At 55.2% G+C, this 22,744-nt stretch overlaps 1 protein-coding gene across 26 annotated transcripts in view; it reads right to left on the reverse strand.

The window, feature by feature from the left end:
- MYT1L (myelin transcription factor 1 like) overlaps nt 1-22,744 on the reverse strand; it is a 404,498-nt gene that overhangs the window by 71,427 nt on the left and 310,327 nt on the right. For 23 of the 26 annotated variants that reach the window (XM_049095648.1, XM_035700367.2, XM_025454778.3 and 20 more), the window contains 5 exons: nt 17,020-17,997; nt 12,438-12,572; nt 8,302-8,392; nt 6,926-7,033; nt 3,130-3,341 (listed from right to left, as the gene is read on the reverse strand). In XM_049095648.1, coding sequence (XP_048951605.1) covers nt 3,130-3,341; nt 6,926-7,033; nt 8,302-8,392; nt 12,438-12,572; nt 17,020-17,997 — 1,524 coding nt within the window. The remainder of the gene's footprint in view (nt 1-3,129; nt 3,342-6,925; nt 7,034-8,301; nt 8,393-12,437; nt 12,573-17,019; nt 17,998-22,744) is intronic. The other 3 variants (XM_049095656.1, XM_049095660.1, XM_049095661.1) reach the window with 1 other exon arrangement.

Below are 22,744 nucleotides of genomic sequence, written 5' to 3' on the forward strand. Positions count from 1 at the left end.
GATGGATGGGTGGATAGGTGGATGGGTGGATGGATGGATGGGCAGATGGATGGATGGGCAGATGGATGGGTAGATGGATGGATGAATGGGTGGATGGGCAAGTGGATGGGTGGGTGGATGGATGAATGGGTGGATGGGTGGATGGGTGGATGAGTGGATGGATGGATGATGGATGGATAGATGGATGGATGGATGGCTGGATGGATGAATAGGTGGATGGGTGGATGCGCAGATGGATGGGTGAATGGATAGATGAATGGGTGGATGGGTGGATGGGCGGATGGGCAGATGGATGGGTGGATGGATGGATGAATGAGTGGATGGGTGAATGGGAGGATGGGCAGATGGGTAGATGGGTGGATGAGTGGATGGATGGATGCACAGATGGAGGGATACATAGATGGATGAATGGATAGATGGGTCATTGGATGGATTTCCGGATAGACAGACAGACAGAAAGATAGCAACTAGCCAGTGTCTGGAAGGATGCATGCAGGTAAAACAATGTGTGTCGAGTGTTTTTTTTTTTTAATTTTTATTTTTATTTATGATAGTCACACACAGAGAGAGAGAGAGGCAGAGACACAGGCAGAGGGAGAAGTAGGCTCCATGCTGGGAGCCCGACATGGGATTCGATCCCGGGTCTCCAGGATCACGCCCTGGGCCAAAGGCAGGCGCCAAACCGCTGCGCCACCCAGGGATCCCTCGAGTGTTTTTTTCAGCACAGGTGGTGGGATCTAAGGTGTGATATCCAAAGACTGGGGAGAAAGGTCCTATTTTTCTATCCTGTTGGGCATCTCCATGGCCCTTCCCCTTGTTCCCAAGTGTAATGCTTCCCCCTACAGTAGGCTCATTCCACCCTTACTCTTTAGGAGCAATGACCCAGCTCTCTGCATCTGCAACAAGCCATGAGGAGGACATTCCTGTAGGGTGACCAGAGACCGCAATTACTCTGTGGTGTCTCCTGCCTGTTGCCTGCTTCAGAGACGGCTCTCAGTTTACATCCTACCAAGGAAACTGACCTGGCCGCTCTCATCCTTACTGGGAACTTTCTTTAATGTTTAAAAAGTCTGTCAGATGAATCTAGTGTGAAAGAAATGGAGTCATTGATGCTCCTCTCAGTAGGTTATGGTAAAAAGCTGCCTTTCTTTCCCTGCCCCCTCTCCCTTTTTCTGGTTTCTTAAAGGCCTAATATTGTTCCATATTCTGGGTTCCTTCGGGGCCAGTTGAAGAACTTGGCTCAGGTAAGGTTTCCGACAACAGGTATTTTCTGGGTGGGTAAGAATGAATGCCAGTAATTAAAAGTTTGTCCAGCTCTTTAGAGCTGTCAGCTGATCTCACAACAGCTCCATGGGGTCCAAAGGATGGGAATTGTTACTACCACTCTGTTCTTGGGGAAACGAACACACGGAAAGATTAATCTGCCAAATATCACACAGCTCCTAAATGGCAGAGCTGAGAATAGACCCTTGTAGGTTTGACTTCTTATCCACCAAAGGGTGTTGTAAGCAGGAAAATGTGCCCTACTGGTTATGACCTCACCCAAAATCCAACCATATGACGAGGCCAAGGAAATCAGGCCACAGAACAAGAGCAGCAAACAGTTGTGGGAAGACCAACATCTAGTGGAACTCCTCTCCAGATCACTGTGAAATATTGCTGAATTGGAAATGGTAGAAGCGTAATTTTTAATTATGTGAATTCAATTTTTCTGATCCTTCGTTTGCAATCAAATGGATAAAGTTATAGCAAACTGTAAATCGGAAAATCATTATGATAAAATAAAACAAAAAAAAATTATTTTCTGTTATACCCTAAGCCACTCTCTTTTTTTCCACTTACATTTTTGTTCCTCTATATTAAGAATTGACACACACGAGGATAATCAATATACGATACATTGAAGATATACTAAATTTCACCCACTATACATATTAATTGTCATTAAGGCAAAGAATAACTCACATAACTCAGAAACATGTGCAACGACTCACATTGAATCGTAAAGAGGTTTTGGAGCCCCCCAAGCATTCGATTTAAACAAATATTTTTTGTTTGCTGTGATTTTAATTACACATCTTTTTCAGAGAGGAACTAAAAGATCTTTAAAAGCCCATCTCCTTGTCTCTGCTACAGAACACCCAGATAAGACCTAAGAATCATCAAAACATGTACAACCCACATCCCAGTCAGGAAAATTTGCCCACTCAGCCCATATATCCTAGAATTTGAATCAGAAATGTGGTTAGATAAGCATGTGACATCAGAGAAATGCAGTCATCCCTTCCGCGTTCAACGACTTACCATGTTAGCGCAGGGAAGCCGTGGGGGCTAGCTCGAATCATTGGCAGAGGACCCGGGACCCACGAGGGGAAGCAAGCTACCCCCTGAGAAGCAGGTGGTTTTTATTGGTTCTATCTGCTTTTTGTTTTTGGTGGATGCACGGTAGCTAGGTCATAAAAGGAGGCCCTGCCCGGCCCCACTCCCCACGGGGAAACAGGCCAGGGCCGGCATCTGCCGGGAGAAGGCCTGGTGACACCAGCAGAAGTTTCTGCTCTTGGGTGCACCTTAGAATCACCAGTCACTTAGAGAATGTCACCATAGAGGCAGCCCCCCACCCCCACCCTCCCCCAGGGATTTCAATTTAACTGGTTCAGGGTGCAGCCTGGGCATGAGGATGCTTAACGTCTCCCCAGATGTATCTAATGTGCATCCAAGATCGAGAACTCCGAGGGAATGCAGGGTTTCCCAAAAGGGCCAAGAACTCCGGGTGCTCCCTCTGGCGGTCCCAGGTTGATGGGTGCTGGGCCCTCGTCTACAGGAAGTGCAAGGACACCTCCGAGGCAACATCGGGAAGGAAGCAGGTGAGCCGACGGCTCTCTGCACATTCTGAAAGCGGCCAGAACGTGCTGCTTTGGAAACACTGAGGGGCGGGCATCTTCCTCCCTCCTGCAGGCGGGGCTCACCCAGGCCCGTGAGCACACGAGCGCGCCCCCGCCTGGGGTCGGCTTTCTGGGGCACCCGTCAAGTGACCACCTGCTCGACTGGTTTGTAGGAAACGGATACACACAACAACAACATTATTAACGGCAAGCGTGACTCTCACGTAGAAGAGTGTGCACCTCCTACCATCATATCCTTTGGGGGATATATCCCTGGTTTGCACCTTGGGAGCTATGGCCCGCTTGCCATAAGTATGGCTGTCGTAAGTGTTGTACTCAAACGAGGTCTTGGAATACTTCTCCAGCTCTTTGGCCAGGTTGGAGCGAGGCGTGGTCGTGGGGACGTTGTTTCTGTAGCCGTAGTGAGGGATCTCGAGCTGCTTTACAAAACACATTGGCCTGTGAACAAACAAGAAACAATCGGCAGCTTGCTCTCTCGTGGCTGCAGCTAAGACGCGGTGCGCGTGGAGGTGAGGGCTTGCGGCTCAAATCCACCCGCCCCAGAACGACCGCGTGTGCTGGGATGACGCGGCACCAAACAGGCTGTCTGCCTGAGCCTGACGGCCAAAAGGCACAGTTAAGAAGAAAATAAGATATTTTGCTTTTTCTCTTATTTCTTTTTCTGTTTGAAGCCCTGGCTGGCTGGGTGGGACTCGGGCGGTGTGAGGACGGGAAGGACCTTGCATCCACGTGTTCTTTTCACACCGGTTCAGAGAGTAAGAGTTACAACACAGGGCGTGAGCCAATAAGACATTTGCCTTAAAAAAAAATTAAAAAAAAAAAATTTAAAAAAGGGACGCCTGGGTGGCTCAGCAGTTGAGCGTCTGTCTTCAGCTCAGAGCATGATCTCAGGGTCCTGGGATCGAGTCCCGCATCGGGCTCCCTGCATGGAGCCTGCTTCTCCCTTGGCCTCTGTCTCTGCCTCTCTCTGTGTCTCTCATGAATAAATACATATTTAATTTAAAATAATTTTTAAAAAAGGAAGAAATGTAGAAAACCTCTTAGGGACATGGGCTGACCCAAAATGAGATGAATGGTTCATGGCTGGACGTGACAATGGAACGCATGAGATGTTTACCGGGTAGTCACCCAGCTGTCCAGACTTGGGAATAAAGTCTTGACACGGAGGAGCGCTCGGTTACTGCTCAGTCCTCAATAGTCTACCTTGTTTTGTGTGTCCACCCAGTTGTGCGTAACGTGGGAGAGAGTGTGAAACTATTTTGGGAAATGACCGTAGACTTACAGACACGCTGAGAGGAGGGGCTACCTCTGCTCTTCACCCAGCTTCCCCTCGTGCTAACACCTTTATCAGATCACCGACACCTTTATTTTGATTTCATTAACGCAGCCTATTCTTGTCAAATCAATGAAATACTGCGGTGACCGGGTGGACGCCCCTTAGGCATTGTGGGTAATGTGGGGGCACATAAGGGAACCAAACCCTTGCCTTGAGTTTCTGGGCAGCATGCAGAGTGTGATGCTGTTTTAAGGGTCCAGGTGTAGGGTGTGCTGTACAGGTTAAGATCCAGGGAAAGGAGCCACAGAGGTCAAAGTTGAGGAGCAGGGGCGCCAACAGCATCCCCGGGGCCTGCGGGACCTGGCAGCCTGGGACCAGGTGGGGGGTCGGCTCTGTGCAGCGGGCAAGGCTGTGGGAGGCACGGTCCCCGAGCAGTCAGAGATCAGGACCAGCTCTGAAGGAGCGGGGCTGGAGCAGAGGCAGGGGTGACAGGGGTCCCCGGTGTCCAACTGAGGCTGTGATGGGGGTCCACTCCCTGCGGCCAGGGGCGGGAGAACTGGAACGGAATTGGAAGCCTTGAGGTCTCCCAGTTGGGCACTCGGCTGGAAGGTGTTTCAGCTTCTTCAACGAGTGCGGCTCTAAAGCAGTTCTCTCTTCCTCCCTCCGGGCCTCCCTCCGGCCCCACGGAGACCAGGTCCTCCCATCCCGGGACATGGGTGCTCAGGAGCATGGGACAGCCCCGGAGGCCAGGCCGCGGTTGCTGCGGGTCCCTCCTGCCCGTCCCGCCCGCCCCGCCAGAGGCACGGTGTTGGTAGATGCACCACTTCGGCGCACACTCGTCGTCCGTCTATCCTTTGCTGTGGTTTTCCGAGACTTCGGCCCGTGGAAAGGGCCCTGTGGCCACGAAGCCACAGAAATAAGGTAAAAAAAACAAAGGCCGTTGCTTCAGGCTCCATATCAGAGGGAGGCCCGTGTCTGGGCGAGGTGGGGTCTGCCACAGGGACGCATCCACGCTCAGCCTGCCGGGAGGGTCCCCAGGAGGTGCAGGCCAGGCTCCCCTCTGGCCCCGGGTGGCGTCTGCGGAGGGGACGGCCGTGCCCAGCTCCGGCGGCTCCCTAGCTACCCTCGGATCTGGGGTCAGCCCCATGCCTGCGGGGAGGATGGAGCCCCAGGGGAGGCTTCTCGCCCCGTAACTAAGTGGGGTGGGGGCCGCGGGCCGTGGGGGGTGTGTTATGCGGCTAGCTCCCACGCCGAGACACCCAGAAGAGCACCCACTGGCATTTGGTGAGGCTTTATCTCTAAATAGGAGTTATAAATGGTTTTTATTTTCTTATTTTGGCCTACTTAAGTATTTCTCATTTTCCATGAAGATTATTACTTTTCAGAGCCCCTGGGGGGGGGGGGGTTCAGCTCAGGGGGTTGAGCATCTGCCTTCTGCTCAGGTCACGATCCCGGGGTCCTGGGTCGAGTCCTGCATTGGGTTCCCTGCTCAGCGGGGACCTGCTTTTCCCTCTGTCCCTGCTCCTGCTCACGCACAGTTTATCTCTTTCTCTCAGATAAAGAACTAAAATTTTTTAAAAGAGAGATTTTAACTTTTCTTTCTTTTTTTTTTTTTTAAAGATTTTATTTATTTATTTATTCATGAGAGACACACAGAGAGAGGCAGAGCCACAGGCAGAGGGAGAAGCAGGTTCCCTGCAGGGAGCCCAATGCAGGACTCGATCCCAGGACCCCGGGGTCACGCCCTGGGCGGAAGGTGGCGCTAAACCGCTGAGCCCCCCGGGCTGCCCAAGATCCAATTAACTTTTCTATTGAGGGACAAGAGGGTCTGTACCGACTGGGGTAAAATCTTTTCAGAAAGCTTTAAATAATGCACAACAGAACCACGCAGGTGTTCCTGACACTTAAACAGTGCTTTTTCCCAAGTGATTTATCCTAAAGGCATAAGGAAAGCAAACTTGCGTGCGTGCGTGCCCTCAGCGCTCCCGCTGTAACCCCGAAGCTTGGAACCCACCCAACGCCTCTGGGTGGGAGCCTGCCTCCCGCGCCCGGGCACCTGCTCCCCGCTGCGGCCGGAGGGAGACCATGCAGGACGCGGGGCGTGCCTGTGCCACGGTCTCCGCTGACGAGTCTGGACTGAGGGCCGCGCGGCCCCCGGGGTTCGAAGGGAGTGAGTGGAAAGAAGAGCTGCTGGCGGGATCCGGGACGGGGGCTTCTCCCTCCGCCCTTCCCAAGAATCTCCCTTTCTGAACCTGAGACAGTGGGTTGGGCCAGGTGATCTGCGAGGTCCTTCTGTTCAGGGAAGTCCCCGAGCCGCTGCCCTGCGTGCGGCTCCCGTGGGTCGGATGGGGGCGGTGATGCTTTGCCCACGCCCCTCATGGTGTCTGGGGCCCCGGAGGGGAGAAGCGCCTAGGCCCCCGGGTGCAGCCGGCACCACGCCCTGTCCTCCACTCGAGGAAGGGTCACCCCGGGCAGCGTATTGCGGCGCAGAGCTCCCCGCCCTCGAGTGTTCAGAGAATCACGAAACATTTTCCAGGCCAGAGAGAAAACCAGGAACACGTTTCCACGTGTCTCATTTAACACCTTACAGGGGGCGGACACAGCGGGGGAGTGGCCCCTGGGGGGCTCCCTTAGCCGCTCGGCGACCACCTGTGGCCCCGCCACCTGGCCAGACCATCTGCCTTGCCCAGGGCCCCGGGGCCGCCTACACTCAGGTGTTCCCAGACGACATGCTCGCGTTTGGTACCTTAGCACGCGGTCTGAGGCCTGGTTGGACTTGGACACGTCGCAGCTCTGGTGCTTCTCTTGGGCCTTTGCCAGTTTCTCTGCAGCAGCAATAGGGCATCCAGAGAGGCTGCAGGCACAGAAAGGGGGTTAGTGGCCATCCGCGGGGGCTCTGCGCCCCCTTCGCCCCTCCGGACTCTCCCTCGGGAGGCTCGAGAAGACCCTGCCGCAGCTCCCCACGCCTGCCGAGGGCTTTCCTGGGGGGTGGACAGGGCGGGGGGGGTGAGCATGGGTGCACCGTGAGGGTTTCCTCTTGGTCTCCAGCCATCAACGCTCAAGGCCACACCAAGCATAGCTCACACTCAGCCCCAACTGGGGGTAGCGAGCCAGACTCGGCGTCGCTCAAGAGGACACGGGCTCCATTCCAGGCTATCTTTGGAGAGGAGGACAGCCGCCCGGGCAGGCTGAGATCCCCCAAAGCCCAAGAACAGCAGCTCGCCGGGGGGCGCCGGGAGCTCTCGGCTGACCCTGTGAGGGCCGCTGACCATAGCGCTTTGGCCGGTTGTGGTGCGTCTCCTTGTGAGTTTAACACTAGGCCCCCACTTTACCCGGCGGGCAGGCAAAAACCAAGGTGGAACTCATAACGGTTTCCTTCACTTAAAGTTCTACGTGAGCTTGTGAGGCTGAAAGCAGGGACACATTGGAACAGAATCTCTCTGGCGGTTGATAAAGAGGAATTTGATAAGGATCTGAGCATGAGGAGCAACTTAGTAGAGGTCAAAATAGGAAAGGAAAGGGCTGGAATTTGTCCAGAACAAGAGTGTGGTCCCGAGCGCGCCTATGGACCCGGCTCACGGCCGCGCACTTGCACTCCCGGCATCTGCTCCCACTTGGCTGGTGTCCACGCTGCTGGCTGGGGCTTCGGCAGGGATTCAGGGGCCCCTAGCCGGTCACACACCATCGAGAGCTCGTGCTTGTGAGCCCTCCGTGCACGGTGCACACAGCACGGCTCCTCCCCACCCTGGGGAACCGAGCGCACCCTGGGGAACCGAGCGCGCCCTGCGGGTGGCTGCCGCTCCGCCTTGGGTATCATGCCCCGGGGACGCCTTGGAGGGCACTGGGCACCGGGGGTGGGACCAGGGAAGAGTCCGCTCTGCAGGAAGGGGGCCTGGGATTTGCCTTCCCCACGCGCTGTCTTCCCCCACGAGCTCCCTCCCCGCAAGCGCCCTGTCCCCTGGGGCAGGAAGGGGAGGTGTGCAGGGGTGTGGCTGTCGGGGACGGCCCCCACGAGCTCCCCATGAACACCCTGTCCCCGGGGCAGGGAGGGGAGGTGTGCAGGGGTGTGGCTGTCGGGGACCGTCCCCGCAGCGTCTGGGGGCACAGGAGCGCGTTGCTTACCTTCTGTGAGAGTTCCTGTTGCTATTTACATGCCCTCGCCCTGTGCAGCCCGGAGTGGGACACTTGAGGACATTCTCATGCATGGCAAGAACTTGACAAGGAGAGGCAGAGAAGACAGCCCAGCATTAAAACACAGAAATGGTCCGAGTACAAGAATATCAATCACTCTAACGAAGGAGGGTTAGTTTATGACGGACAGGCCTACACACGTCTGTGATGGGCATGGTCGGGAAAACACACGTAGGAAGAAGGTCGCGTCCACCTCGGTGGCATGCAAAGCGGGGCGCGCCGGGTGGGGGCCGCGGAGTGGGGCTCGGTCGCCCAGCTCCACTCGGGGCAGGGGAGCGGGGCCTCCCTACATCTCCCGCAGGTTGGCACTGGCTAGCGGGCGGCCGTGTACCAGCACGGACATCGGGCCTGGGGACACCTGCCTGTGCTCCGGGCGCACCCGGTGCGATGAAGCCACGGGGTCCTGGGGAATGGAGACCCCCCCAACCTGGTTTTTAAATAAAACGAATTAAACGATGACTTTTCATCCGGGAATCAGGTATCTTACTATCCTGCCAAAGGGACGAGCTAGAACAGCGACTGTTGTGTGGCCTTCACCCCGTGAGGTCGGCAGGGGGACGCCCCAGGGCCGGGCGCCGCAGCCAGAGGGGTGGGAGGCCTGTCACCCGCGGCGGTCGCGGGCCTGGACAGTTCGCGTGTCCGTCAGCGGCTGCTGCTCTGGGGGAACAGGTGCCGGTGGGAAGCCAGGAGGACCGAGCCCAGCACTGGCCCCGCACGACTGTGTGCACCATAGCAGCACCCGGGGTTCACCTCATAGGAGGCCGGGAAAAGCGAAGTCCGCCCGCTGGGGGTGTATCTCTACGGTTCTGCTCCTCTAGAACCATCTCCCTCTTCCCTGGAGGCTGCACGCTGTCCCCTCGGGCGCCGTGCTCCCTCCTGACCAGGTCCTTACGGAGCGAGTGCTTCTGGCTTCACCTTTACAGTTTCGTGCTCCCGTGTCATCCTGACGTGTGTCCGTCACTCGGTCAGCACCGATGGACGAGGGTGAGCGGCCTTGGCTCTGTGTGTCGGGGGCCGGCTGGGGGGCGTCAGGAGGCCTCCTTCCCGGGCCCCCGCCCTGGGCCCTGCCTGCTTGCTGCCCATCGCCCCTGAGGCCTCGCCACCCCCCCCCCCCCCCGGGGCCTGCGCTCCTCCCTCCGGGCTCCCGCTTCACCTCCGTCATCCATCCTCCCGTCGGGGCCTCTCGGAAACCCTCCCCGCAACACAGCTTCCTCTCAAATCAGCGCATCTTTCCTTCCCGGGGACGCTACACTTTCCAAAACCTGGTCTTCTCCGTAGAGAGAGCGGAGCCTTGCACACTCCCCGCCGCGTGGAGACGCGGACTCCCTCTTGCCATCTGGGAGCCGCACCTGCGCTCGGGGTCTGCCTCGGCCCCGCGGTCCTCAGGCCACCGCTGCACCTGCCGCTCATCCTTCCCACCCTCCCTTCTCTGCGCCTGAGCCTCAGTGGCAGTGACCTCGGCCGCCCGTCCCCTCCGACCACCTTCTCAGGCCTCCCCACGTGGGCCGGACCTTTCCAGAACCACCGTGCTCTCCTGCGTCCCTTTGCTCCCTCTTCCTCAGCCTCATGTTCTATATGCTCATGCCCCAAACTCCTGTTTTTGGCTCCTGTTCATTCTTGCCTCGTGCCTCCTGTCTGGACAACCTCATCCTTGGATCCCGTGAGTCCTGGCTGGAAATCAGGTCCCGAGAGCTGCCCCATCCCCGACCCCACCCAGACCCTGGAGCCTCCCCCAAGCCCGCAGGAGCACCACGCTGCACTTCCAGCCACCCGGAGAGCCCAAGCTGCCGTGTCTTCTAAGGTGGGGCCCATTTCTCCATCACTATGTCTGTTGGTGGAGAGTGTCCTTGTGTTGGCCTGGCGGGCGTCCTGGGGTCACCTCCAAGCCCTCCATCACCCATCCTCCTGCCTGCCCATGTCTGCAGTGTGTCCTGACCTCGTCCCAGACTGTCCATCCCTGGCCCCGGCCTCCGTCACCCCTGGTGTCCAGCCGTCTGACCAGCCCGGGCCCCTCCCTGTCCCTCAGGACCTGCTCAGGTGCCACCCCGTGGAGCCGGTGTGTCCTCGGGGAGCCGGACCGGCTGGGGAGCCCCTAGCCTTGTGGTCACCTGCTGTGTTGAGTGCCCGGCCCGTTCTCGGCTGCCGAGGGCCAGAACCACCGGGCGGCGAGCCCTCTGCTTCTAGCTCAGCATGCTACAGACTGCCTTCGACGGGCCAGAAACGGTGACTGGGGGAGGCTGGCCCAGAAAAAAATGGGAAAAAATCTAAGCCTAAAAGGAAGACCTGCATCTGAGGAGTCTAATTGTTTTTGTCCTTTTAAATTCCTAGGGTCTCTGAAGAGCTGTATGGTGTGTATTTGGAAGCGGCTTTCTGCTGGAGCTCGGCAAGGGGCTCCCCGGCTGGGTGTGGAGCGTTCCCCCCACCCCGGGACCAAGGAGAGCCCGGGTCCGACCCCGGGCCCAGGGGCCCCATGCAGCTGCGTGGAGCACAGCCCCATTCCTTCCACATTCAGACTTTCCCTGCGAAAATAAGGAGTCGGGGGCATTTCCCAGCCCAGGGAAGGAGCAGGGTGTCTACTCGGGAGGCGGAAACATGCGCCTTGGAGAAGGACTGCCAAGGCAGCGGCGCCCTCAGAGGTCAGAGGCGGGCTCTCGGGGGGCCGGGAGGGCCGAGGGGGCCAGGGCCCAGCCCGACAGGCCTGGGGCCGGGGCACAGAGCCAGGCCCTCTGCGCGCAGGCGGGAGGGGACCCTGGCAGCCGGGGCCTCAGGCCTGGGCCTGCTCCCCGCTGGGCAGGTCGGTGCCGGCTCGCGTTGCTCTGAAGACACCGAGGGCCTTCAGCTGGCCGGGCACCGAGCTCACCCGGGAAGGGGGGCGAGGGCGGGCTCGCTGGGGAGTGAGGGAGGCCGCGCGCTGGCGCTCAGCCACGGAAGCTGCTGCGTTCAGACCATGCTGGCTCCCTGCTCATGTAACACACGGGCACGGCCTTGCACTCGAGTGGCTTCCTTCCCGGCTCTGCACGTTTGTTCGCCGGGCACTTATCAGAAATACGGGCTTCTCGTGCTCAACAGCCGCTCAGAAACCTGGAGGCACAAAGCTTCTATCGCCCCTGGAAATGTTCCGCTGAAGCTGTTTCTGAGCCTCAGGGGCCGCTAGGAACCTCTCTTTGTTCGGACAGATTTGCACCTCGGAATTCCGAAGTGAGCCATTTTGGCGGGACCCCCCTCAAAGACTCCTCCAAAGGGTCACCGGGCCCCCCTGACGCGGCCCGGCCAAGCTATTGCACTTCGCCTGCTGGAAACGGTGTCTGAGCTCATGAGGGAAACCCTGGACATACCTGAGGCTCAACATAGGACCCTAGACTCATCTCGTCATTTCTGAAAGGTGCCTTTTCCCCTGAGCAATCAATACTAACGGTTTTTGAGTAGCCGGCTCACTTCCTGTGCTGAGAGGAGGGCAAACAAAAGAGGTTTCAGAAATGATGCGTCATTCCGGTCCCAGAATGAGTTCAGCTGTGCTCAGAATCAGCTGGATGGTCTCAGAACATTGGCTGATTAAAAAGACCCGCCCGAGTTCAACGTCCTCACCTAAGGTCTCGTTGCGTGGAAATGTGGGGACAGCCGTGACACGGAACAGACCTCACAAGCAAAATGCAATAAAATGCAACTCTCCGTACTGGCTCGTCCGTACAGAAGTCTCCATAACCGGGCAAGAGGAGGCTCAAGCTCCTGTCCCTTGGGGGGTCATGGGAGCTCAGCTCCGCACGGGCCGTCCCGAGACTATCTGAATTCTCTTGGGTGACTTGTGAGAGGCGAGGGGGCTGGCGACGTGCCTGGGGCCCCCCCGGCCCGTCCGCGAGGGACAGCGCCAGGGGCAGGGTGGACCGCCGTCCTGGGCCATCTAGCGATAGGGACAGCTCGTCCTGGCTGAGGTGCCCGTCAGGACAGGAGGGGGAGGAGACGGGGTTCGAGGTGGAGCTGCACTGACATGGGATGACAGGCACGTGGGTGACACAGACAGGGCCGTGGGCGTGCGCGCCCCCACGGGCATTGGCGGAACACGGACTTACTTTCCGGAGGGACCCTATCTTTGTGCGGGCATCCAGATAGACTGCGGTGATGTGGGTAAAGCCCGGTTACGTGGCCAGTTCCATCACACCCCGGGGTGGGACACTTGCTCTCTTTCTTTTCTGCTCTCGAGGGATCTAAAAGCGACAACAGGTGTCAAGAGAATGAAATTTTTTTTCTTTTTCTTTTTTCTTTTTTACCCATCGAAGACAAATGTGATTCATTAACAACCTGAAGAGACCTTGATAAATAAAGAAAATCAGCAGGTGTCAGGGGTGAGAGGCTGTGACATTGACTTGCGTAGGTACCTCTTGGGTTTTGGGGTAGGCTTTTTTCTTTTTTTTTTGACCTTACACGGTGTCATCGCGAATCATAAAATATTTTATGTTCTTTGCTGGTGGAAAAAAATGAAAAAAAAAAAAAAAAAAAGAGAGAGACTATCCCTACCTTCGTTCCTGATCGTTTTCCCGTGTGTTACATGACAAGCTGTGTTGCTCAAAGAAATCAACATAAAGAATGATGACACAGTGACCTTCTAAGAGAGCAAGCCTCTCGGTGATCCCCCCCACCCCCGCCTGCCGCTCTGTTACATCCCACGGGGAGCACAGCGTCCCCCGTGCACTCTGCAGGGCCGTGTCTGTCCCGCCGGGCGCCGTAACTGTTTACGGCATTAGGTGCAAAGTTTTAGCGCTGCTGGAGTTTGGCATCTTGCGACACCGCTCCACAGCACACCGACCTGGAGATTCTCTGCAACAAGCTGAACTCTTAGAAGGCACTGTAAGCAAATGAACCAGAATGGTGGGATCCCACCCGACAGGGGAGATGGGCAATAAAACAAAAATGTTTCAGAAGCTGCTGGAGCAACCATTTGTCTTGATTTCTTCATCTGTACTCGGAACCAGAGGAAGGATCTTAGGATGCTGTGCATGCATAAACAAAATCAGGAGGTGATGGTTTTATACAGCCCTGCTGGCGCTCTGCACCGCCGGTCGAGGGAGGAGCAGAGCGGACCACGGGTCGAACGTGAATGCCAGATGCCAGAGATGCAACGCTATTGCTAGGAAAGTTATTTCTCTAATCCAGAATTGACCACGCTTCGTCAATGTGCAGAAAACAGCTCCAGAAGATATTTCTAAGGGAAAGCTCAGACCAGGTTGTCATCTAAGGCTGCAAAACGTCGTTTTTGAGCCAGTTTTTGAAAACCAGCAGCACAGATCGTCCACAGATGGTGACTGTGGTGGTTTGGTGCAGGGAGAGTGCGGTTAACAGTTTCCTTAGGGGCGTAACACTTTCCTATCAATGTCTCATTAACCAGGCCAATCGAGACAGCGAGGAAATGTAGGTTTGGTTCAAGTTTTATGACCTCGTATGGACTTTCTTCCTAAGTCATGCATGCGACCTTGAAGGAGACAAAGGGCTCACGGGAAGAAATAAACAATTTTATGTTTATGTAAAAAAACCTCACCCTCCTTTCTGTTTTTAGCTAGCATTTTATTCTGGGTAATAAATACATCTTTCAGGTCGTGGGTCTGTAAACCAGTGCGGTGCTGGAGGGGCATGCCCTGGACACGGCCGCCAGCGACTCGCTGCCCTCACGGAAGGTCAGAGTCTCCAAAGACGACCTGATACCATGTCGTGGCTTCGGTTTCTAAATATCTTACTGGAGCTTCCCTTACACATGCGATCAAAAAACCTAGCATTTTATTGCCTTTTACTTAGTTTCATAATAATGTTAGTATGACTTAATTAATGTAAATATGAAATAGTAAGTGCACAGTAATAGTTTCAGAGGAAAATATTCATTATTAAAGATCATAAGCTAAATGTAAATAGCATGTAAAGGTAAAAGCCTACATTGTGACCATTATTCATCCTTAAGTGACTCTTTTTCATTAGCACACTTACAATTTCCTAACGAATTTCATTAGGTCTCAGATTTCCAAAGTGTTCTGAAGTTCAGTGCAGATCTGTATAGAATTAAGTGCTCAAACAATTTCAGTTTTTGGAGGACACAAGGGTATAATCTCCTCTCGATGCCGCTCGCCTCCGCCATCCCCTCCCCTCGCATGCTGATTTCCAGAAATCCCAGTTGAAGGTAAACATTCAAGCAAACACAAAACAACCAAGCAAGCAAACAGACCAGTAATTCAACTGAGAACCCTGCGAGAACGTCTAGAAAAAAAAAAAAAAATCGTGCGCTGGATTTAGCTTGCTCCCTTTCCTCCCTTTCAAGTGGATGCTTGAGGAGAAGAAAGACAGAGGAGTTTCATGATGAACTTACTTTGTTTTAGCTCAAGATTTTGGAAAAGATTGCTCATTTATAATTTAAATCATTTCAAGGAGATCGTGTATAAACGAGAACTGGTGCAATAAGGCAACAACGAAGCTGGAAATAAAGACTGTTGGTAAGCTATGCGGTTGTAGGAATTGTCCGTTGGCCGTGTTGGTAAAATGTCATATCATGTATATTTTTAGTAAGGAGGGCATTAATTTCCTTGGCCCACTCTGGTGTCTCTGCTTGGTTTTATTTAATCGGTTCTGAACGTACCTACGGATATCCTGAGAAAAGACCTGGGAACGGAGTGGAACACACGTACGGAATGGGAGAGCTTGGCTCAGAGGAAGGAATCTACAGAAACAGGTAGAGTCAGGGGTCAATGCTTCTGACTCATCGGGAAGATCCATACCCCAACCCTTCCCCCGTTTCAGGGAAAAGCACATCTCAGGTTTTACTGTTTGTTCCCACCTCAGCCCCATCTGTTGAAGGGAAGCAAGCAGTTTGAATTCCATTTCTTGCAAAAAAAAATAAAAAATAAAAAAATAAAATAACAATGACAAAGCAAAATGAGTAAGGGTCTACAGAAAGCTGCTGGGTTTAAGGGAACCACAGAAGCCAAAGAAGCCAGGGCGACATGGAATCTGCGATGCCCCGTGAGCCCACACGTTCCCGAGGTTCGTTGCCGCATCCCTTGCTGCCAGCTCCACCATGAAACCCGCTCTACCGACTTCTGACACGTGAGGCCTCAGTCCAACTGAGCCGCCCCGTGAGAAAGGACACTACTTTCTTCCTACAAGTGTCTGGTTCCTATGAGTCTCAAACATCCAGCTCAAACGTCCTGGTGGGTTGCACTATGGTTGTGCGCACACATGCTGCTTCACGGTCTTACTGCACCCAGAGCAAGCTGACGCTCGGCTGGGCTAGCGCCTGTCCCCTTTCCTCAGATGCCGCACCCTGGAAGGTCCCCCTTCGCCTCCCGAACTGAAACGGTGGTCAGCGCTCAAGCACCTGCCGCGTCGAGAACCCGACGGGCCTCTGGCTAAGGTTTGTCTCCAGCTGGGCTTCGGTTAGAGCGATGCCACAGGAGCGATGCACATGTACATTGAGAGGAGACTACACACCTAGGTCACAACGGGAGAAACTGGTTCTCTGATCATTTGAGGTTTCCATAGCAACTGATTTTCAAGCCAAATTCCTGAACCTCAGCATCAGATCCACAGTGAGGAAACCCAGTCTTTGCAAGGAATAGAACACAAGGTAAGACAGAGGATGTGCTTTGTTACTAACGTGGAAGGGTTTAAGGAATTACCAGCTTCCTTTTTGAAATGGCTTCTGACTTTAGGTCTTGTAACCGAGATGCCCACAGTCTCGAGGCTCCTCGTGGGGTTAAGTCATAACCAGCTCGTATCACAAGTGGACACGGTTCTTATTGCAAACACAGGGCCAGTCATCCATTCATGTCTAAACACTCCGTAGATGCACTGACTCTGTGTTTGCTTTATGTAGGAAGATGCGTGAAAATATGGGCCTGTAGAGCTCATAAATGAAAATCTGCTGAAACTATCGTGTTGGGTGGTTTTTGAGTATTTCGCCATAAAGTAGGCGCCATAACCGTTTCCACAGAATGGAATGGAATCAGTGAGCGGGAATGAACATCCTGAAGGAATAACTATCGATCTCAGCTCAGGACACACCACGCCTTGCATAGCAAACGGCTCCCATTACTCACTATCTTAAGATAATTAATGTGCAGTCACTGCCCTTCTCTTACGTTATAGGTCATTCTGTTTCTGTTCGATTTCTATGAGGGCATGTTTTCTATGGGGGGGGAGGTGTTTCATCAATAAGTGTCACTTGGTTGATAATTTTATAAATCATGATGCCACCTACCCGTTCCGATATATAAAATACATGTCTCATCCCTGATTGGCTACTCATTGCATGAGCCCTCGCCACTCCACATAGACTCTGCTTCGTGTGTAAGAACGCAGGCTCACGCTAACGTTTCCTATCACGCGCTGTGTTTGCGCGCTAGCCCTGTCTTTCCAAGGCAAGCCTCTCCCGCTGAAACGTGTCACTCATCTGCTCTGATGGGACATTGGGCTGCTTTGTGCATCTCCCAGACAAATATTTTATTCGCTCTTCAGAAACACAATCACAAAATGTAATTCTGTAATCAGCTCTAAAGAGATGGGCATCAGTGATAAGACTTAGCGTGATGCACACTTCCTTTGTGGAGCATCATTGGCATCTTTCACCCTAGCTCCTGTTTTCATGAGGCAACTTACGTTAGGTAGAAATATTACCTTTACCATAGTATGGCTTTTTGACATGGCTGTCACTGGACTTAGGCTTCCTCTCCTCCCCGGGAAGCTGTCTTGGCGACTGCTCCTCGTACGACCGCACATTGTCCCGCCTTCCGGCCTCCATCGCCATCTTGTCCCTCATGGCCTTCGCTCTCTCTGTTTCCAAAGCAATGGCTTTCTCCAAGAGGGTCAGGTTTCCCTTGGTCATGTCAAACACCTCCTCAGACCTGTCCGAGTTCACGGAGGTGGTGTCGTCGTCTCGTTCGTGATACCCATCCTCCTTTGCACAGCTGGAGAAAGTTCTAGACCTGGGGCTCAGCTGCTCCTCGAGCCGCATCAGGTTCATCATGTCGGAGTAATTCCTGTCCGGCGTCCTCCCCGCGAAGTCGTCCTCTTGCCGGACGTGCTGGCGGATGTTCATGTTCTGCTGCTGGCTCCTGTCCTGCGGGTTGGTCTCGCTCAGTTTCCGAGCCAGGTCGAAGCACTGGTTCCGCAGGCACTCCAGGCTGCTCAGACACACCTCCTCGTCGCTCTCCTCCACCATTTTGTCCATGAGCCCGTTGTTCATGGGCTTGCCCAGCATCACGTAGTTCATGTTCCTGCTGTCCTGCTGCGACAGGGAGTCTGCGTACGCTCTGTCGTTGAGGTTTTCCGCGAGCACCACCCCGTGTCCCTGGGCCAGCAGCTTCAGGGAGTCCACCGTCTCTCTCACCACGTCGCTGTCCAGGTCCAGGCTCAGCTCGCTCTTGCGGCCCAGCGCCTCGTTCCGATCGCTGCCGTCCTCCAGGCTCGTGGAGGTGTTGCTGTTCATCTCCGACTCCGTTCTGGCCCGGTAGGCCGCGTCCTCGGCGATCTTGCCGAGGTTCAGCAAGGACTTGGCCACCAGCTCATCGTAATTATCGTACTCCTCGTTGTTGTTGTCGTCCTTCTCCGTGTCTTGCATTATTCGAGAATTGTGACAGCTCATTTGATGGTCTTCTGCAAAGAAGATAAAAAAAAAAAGGGACAAAAAAGAAAAGAAAAGGAAAAAGTGGCTAGAACTTGAAGTTTAGTGGCAACAGCATGGAAAGCAAGTCAATGGCACGTCAAAACCCTGCTCACTGTGTACTGGAGACGAAGCCCCGCGTGTGGCGGGGCTGGAGCTGTGCCACCGAGGGCACGGATTGCGCTACAGCCGGGGGCCCGCGGGAAGCCCTTGCTAGGAACTTTCCATTTCCTTAATTATTCTTAAAATGAGCCAGTCTATGTGGTATGTGTAATTCTAAAATATGAATTTTTCATTCTAAATTTTACGAGTGACTTTTATCTTTTATTGGCTTTATTTATTTGCAGCCCAAGCAGATGCGTGATAATTACACTCATCGTATTACCAGGCTTTCTAAGAGTTCATGAACTTGACTCGTTACCGACTCTTAGACAGATGTTCGCAGCAATTGCTTTTAAATTGTTTGTTTTCACAGTGATGCTCAGGAACCACAGTGGAAGGCCTCGGGCTCTGGCAGTGGCGCCGCCACCTACGCTGGGCGTTGGGTGTCAGGAGCGCACGTGTGGACTGAATGACGCTATTTCGAATGTTCTATCTTATAGACAGTGTGTCACGGTCCACGGAGAGGCAACAGGAATGTGCGGCCAAAGTTTAGAAACTACATCTAATTAACGGTGGTTCCCACATTCGTATCTCAGGTTTGAAAGGGCGGGAGGGACGGGGGTGCGCTTGCCCCGGGGGAGCCCAGAAAGCTCCGGGGCGCGTGCGGTCAGCGGCGCGCCTGGGACCCGGACGCTGCGGCCTTTACCGTGACCGCGGCACCCCGGGTTTGCCCGCCTCCCCGCGTCAGGAGCTGCGCTGCTGGGAACACCGTCCGGACGAGCACTACGTCCAGTCTCCAAAAACGTGTCGGACAACTTGCTAAAACAACACCAGGTTAAAAAAATTATATAAAACTCCTGTTTTTCACCCAAAATGTATTCTAACACTCAAGGAATATCTGGGACGTGCATGTCTGTCCCCCGTGCTGCAGGGTCGCGAGCACGGGTGCTTCCAATGCAGGACTGACGGGCGGGCTCCGGGAGCTCCCCTCCCCCAGCCCTCAGACTGGCTGCAGGGAACCCCACGCCGCCATCACACCCACCTTCTGTCTCTGTGATTAAAAAAAACCAAAACACAAAACAGAACAAAGGAGAATCGCTCCAGTTCAGCAACGTGCTGGAGGAAGGAGGTGCACCGATTAGCACTAAGTACCTGTTCCCTCACGGCTGAGCTGGGGTGTCCCCGGGGCCTCCGTTATGACGTCATGCTGATCCCTCCGAGGAGACTTCGGCCGGGCACCGACACATCAGTGACGATGTTCTGCTGGCCCACAGAGCAAATCAACAGCTTTTAAACATCTAACGCGTCTTTCTAAGCATCGGCAAGTCAAGTTTCCCATATGTTAGTCATAGAGCGTCGCCCTTTGTCTACAGCACATCGGGTCTGTTTTCTGGATAATCCCTATCAATCCCTTTCTTTAGCATAAAGGATACACGTGTTCCCGAGGAGCGGCAAGGGGAGAGACACCCGACCCCGGGAGCACAACCAGGGACCGGCTGGACGCTTCTGACTGGCATGCCCGCCGCCCCCTTGGTGCAGGGCTCCAGGTCCCGGACGCCGACGGCAATCCTGTCCTGGTGGATGCATGCACATGTAAAAGTCACATTCTCCTCTCCACGTACACACTGTGGCTTCTGTATCCACGGGCTGTGAGCGGCGGCGCGGCTCCCGGGCAGCCTGGCCCCTGCCGCACCGAGTGGGGCTCTGAGGCCACCCCGCTGTGCCCGCCAAGACCCAGCCGTGATGCGAATCAATACATACGCTTGAAACCACGGAAGCACGAGCACCATCTTGGGGCATTTTCCAAGATGAGTCAAAGAAGAAAACATGTCAGGCAACGTGTATTATTTTTATGATTTTCTCTTAACTTCCTGTTGTGAGACGCGCCTTAGCATCCTGAAGGACGTAGGAAGGAGGAGACGGATGGAGGCGCGAACGGGAAACAGAGGCCTGTGTCACCCCTTGGTGACAAACCGTGGGAGAGGCTCAACCGTGGGAGAGGCTGCACGGGGACCGTGGCTGTGACCCGCACCTCATGGAGGTGAACACCTCCCTCCACGTTTAGGTTTAGTTGACTTCTGTTAATTCTCCACCCTCTGAATCCTAGGGTTGCCTTCAGTTCCTTGGTCCCAAGTAGGAAAGGTCTTTGCTGTTACAGCCCCTGTGCCCCCTACGCCTCGCCCTCCTGGTAACCGGGCACCTGTTCCTCTCTCACTTGATCCCTGAGCTATGTACCCCCACAGAGGCGAGACAGCCATTGTGCAGGAGCCTGCAACCTCACCCCATGCATGGGGCGGGGGTGGGGGGACGGGACGGCCATGGTACACAAGCCTGCAGCCTTGCCCCACGCATGGGGTGGGGGGACGGCCATGGTGCATGAGCCTGTAGCCTTGTCCCACACACCACGCACCGGGGGGAGGGGGGGGCAGGACAGCCACAGCGCAAGAGCCTTCAGCTTTGCACGAGCCTGCAGCCTTGCCCCATGCATGGGGAGGATGGGATGGCCATGGTGCACAAGCCTGCAGCCCCGTCCCATGTACCACGCACCAGGGTGGGGGGACGGCCATGGTGCAGGAGACTGCAACCTCTCCCCATGCACGGGGGAGACAGGATGGCCATGGTGCAAGAGCCTGCAGCTTTGCACAAGCCTGCAGCCTTGCCCCATGCATGGGGAGGATGGGATGGGCATGGTACACGAGGCTGCAGCCTTGTCCCACACACCACACACGGGGGAGGGGGTGGGGGAGAACGGGACGGCCACGGTGCAGGGGCCTGCAGCCTTGCCCCATGCACGGGGAGGATGGGATGGGCATGGTACATGAGCCTGCAGCCTCGTCCCACGCACCACACACGGGGGTGTGTGGGGGGAATGGGACGACCATGGCACAGGGGCCTACAGCAAGCACCACCGCCTCCAAGGTGCCCTCCAGCTCTGGGTCGTGATAGTGGGCTTCACAAGAGCAGATGCACCGCACCGCGGTCACAGACATGTCAGAGCAAAGATCAACGGGGTACTTGAGAACACGAGCCGGTCAGGTGACTCGTCCACTGCTCACTAGTGTGTGGAGCTGGGGGCACCGCAGGCCTGACCCCTCTGGGGAGCTTCTACGGGAAGCGCGAGGAAGCTCCGTGGAAAGACCCCACACGGTGAAGGCGGTCTGCACGTGGTGGCCAGGCTTCCTGTGGACGCAGCGCCCCCAGAGCAGGAGCCAGGGGAAGCGGGCCTCTCTGGGAACAGGCCGGGGAACTGTGTTCGCGTGGGGCTACGCGGACGGCGGCACGGCGTGGCTCTTCCTCCCCGTTTGGCGTCGTGTGCGGCTGCATGACCGCCATCCGTGCGGGTGGGGGTGGCAGTAGACGGTGCCAACTGCCAGGACTGCTTGCAGGTTATTGGGGTTTCTCAGTTCCTGGCATCTGGCCACCTGGAAACGTCCGTGACATAGTCAGCTGTTCTGACGTGGGCGGTGGGCGCGGCCGGCGGGCAGCAAGCAGGCTCCACGCGCCCACTGGCACCGGCCTCCGCCAGGGCTCGAAGCGCTTACGGTCAGCAGGGACGATTCCATCTCTGGTTTTGGGATTTCAGGCAATTTATCCCTCTGCTTCGCTTGTGCCGAGGCTAAAACGATGTGGTCCACGCGGAAGGGGGCACGACCCGCGTGCTGGCCGGGGCTAAGCGACATGGCTCCGCCGGTCCACAGCCTGGACCTGCGGCCGCACGAACCCCGGGGCTCACGGGGCCAGCGGTCCATCACAGACGGACAACGTGTTGCTGTGAAAAACCTGTGGGTCACCAGCTGCATAAAAGACCCTAACTTTCTACACTGGAGTTTGGGGAGGAGCCCAAAGAACCTCAGTTTTCTTTTTGTGGTTTTCTGTGGTAAGTGTGCGCCCCGCAAAGCCACGAGGTCACAGACACGAGGCAGAGCCACGGACATCACGCGGCGGCGGAGTGAGGGGTCCGGGCCCAGAGGCACAGGCTGCTCAGCGCCCGGGCCCACGCGCCCTCGTGGCAGCTCCAGGGGCTTTTCTGAAATCTCGTGGGTGTGAATCTTACCTCCCTGGAGTCGGACTGTTATGAACAATTTATACTTAACAGTGACCATTAGGGAACCAGAAAGAGATCTGAAAGGAAAATCACGTAGGGTTTCTTCGGCACTTTCACGACTGCGATTTGATGGGGGGAGCTCTGCGGATTTCGATGTTATAATGACAAGCACTGGCTGTCCGGTGCGTTGTCTCAAAAAAATACATTCGAGACCCAGCTCTGGACTCTTCCAATATCCAGTCCTGATTGTGTTGCTCTTTCTAGCCTTTCAAATAAGCCCTGGGCAAGCAAACACACAACAGATTAAAAAGGAAAAAAAAAAAAAAAGACAAGGAAAAAAAAAACCCAGAAAAACAAAACAGAAAGGAGAGAGCCCACATCAAAGCAGGAGATGCTCTAGACTTTCCAGGGCACAGGTGCTGGGGTCTGGGAGCGACCCCCCAAGGGGCTCCAAGCAACAAAGCCCATTGTTCCTCAGGACGGCAGTGCGTGGGTCGAGGTATCTCATTACAGAAATAAATGAACATCACAACTTATTTTTGACTTATAAGTAGGCAAGGGTGGTAAAACCTTGGATTCCAATGACTGTGCTG

This window comes from Canis lupus, chromosome 17, assembly GCF_003254725.2.
Source record: "Canis lupus dingo isolate Sandy chromosome 17, ASM325472v2, whole genome shotgun sequence".
NCBI classification, from domain to species: domain Eukaryota; kingdom Metazoa; phylum Chordata; class Mammalia; order Carnivora; family Canidae; genus Canis; species Canis lupus.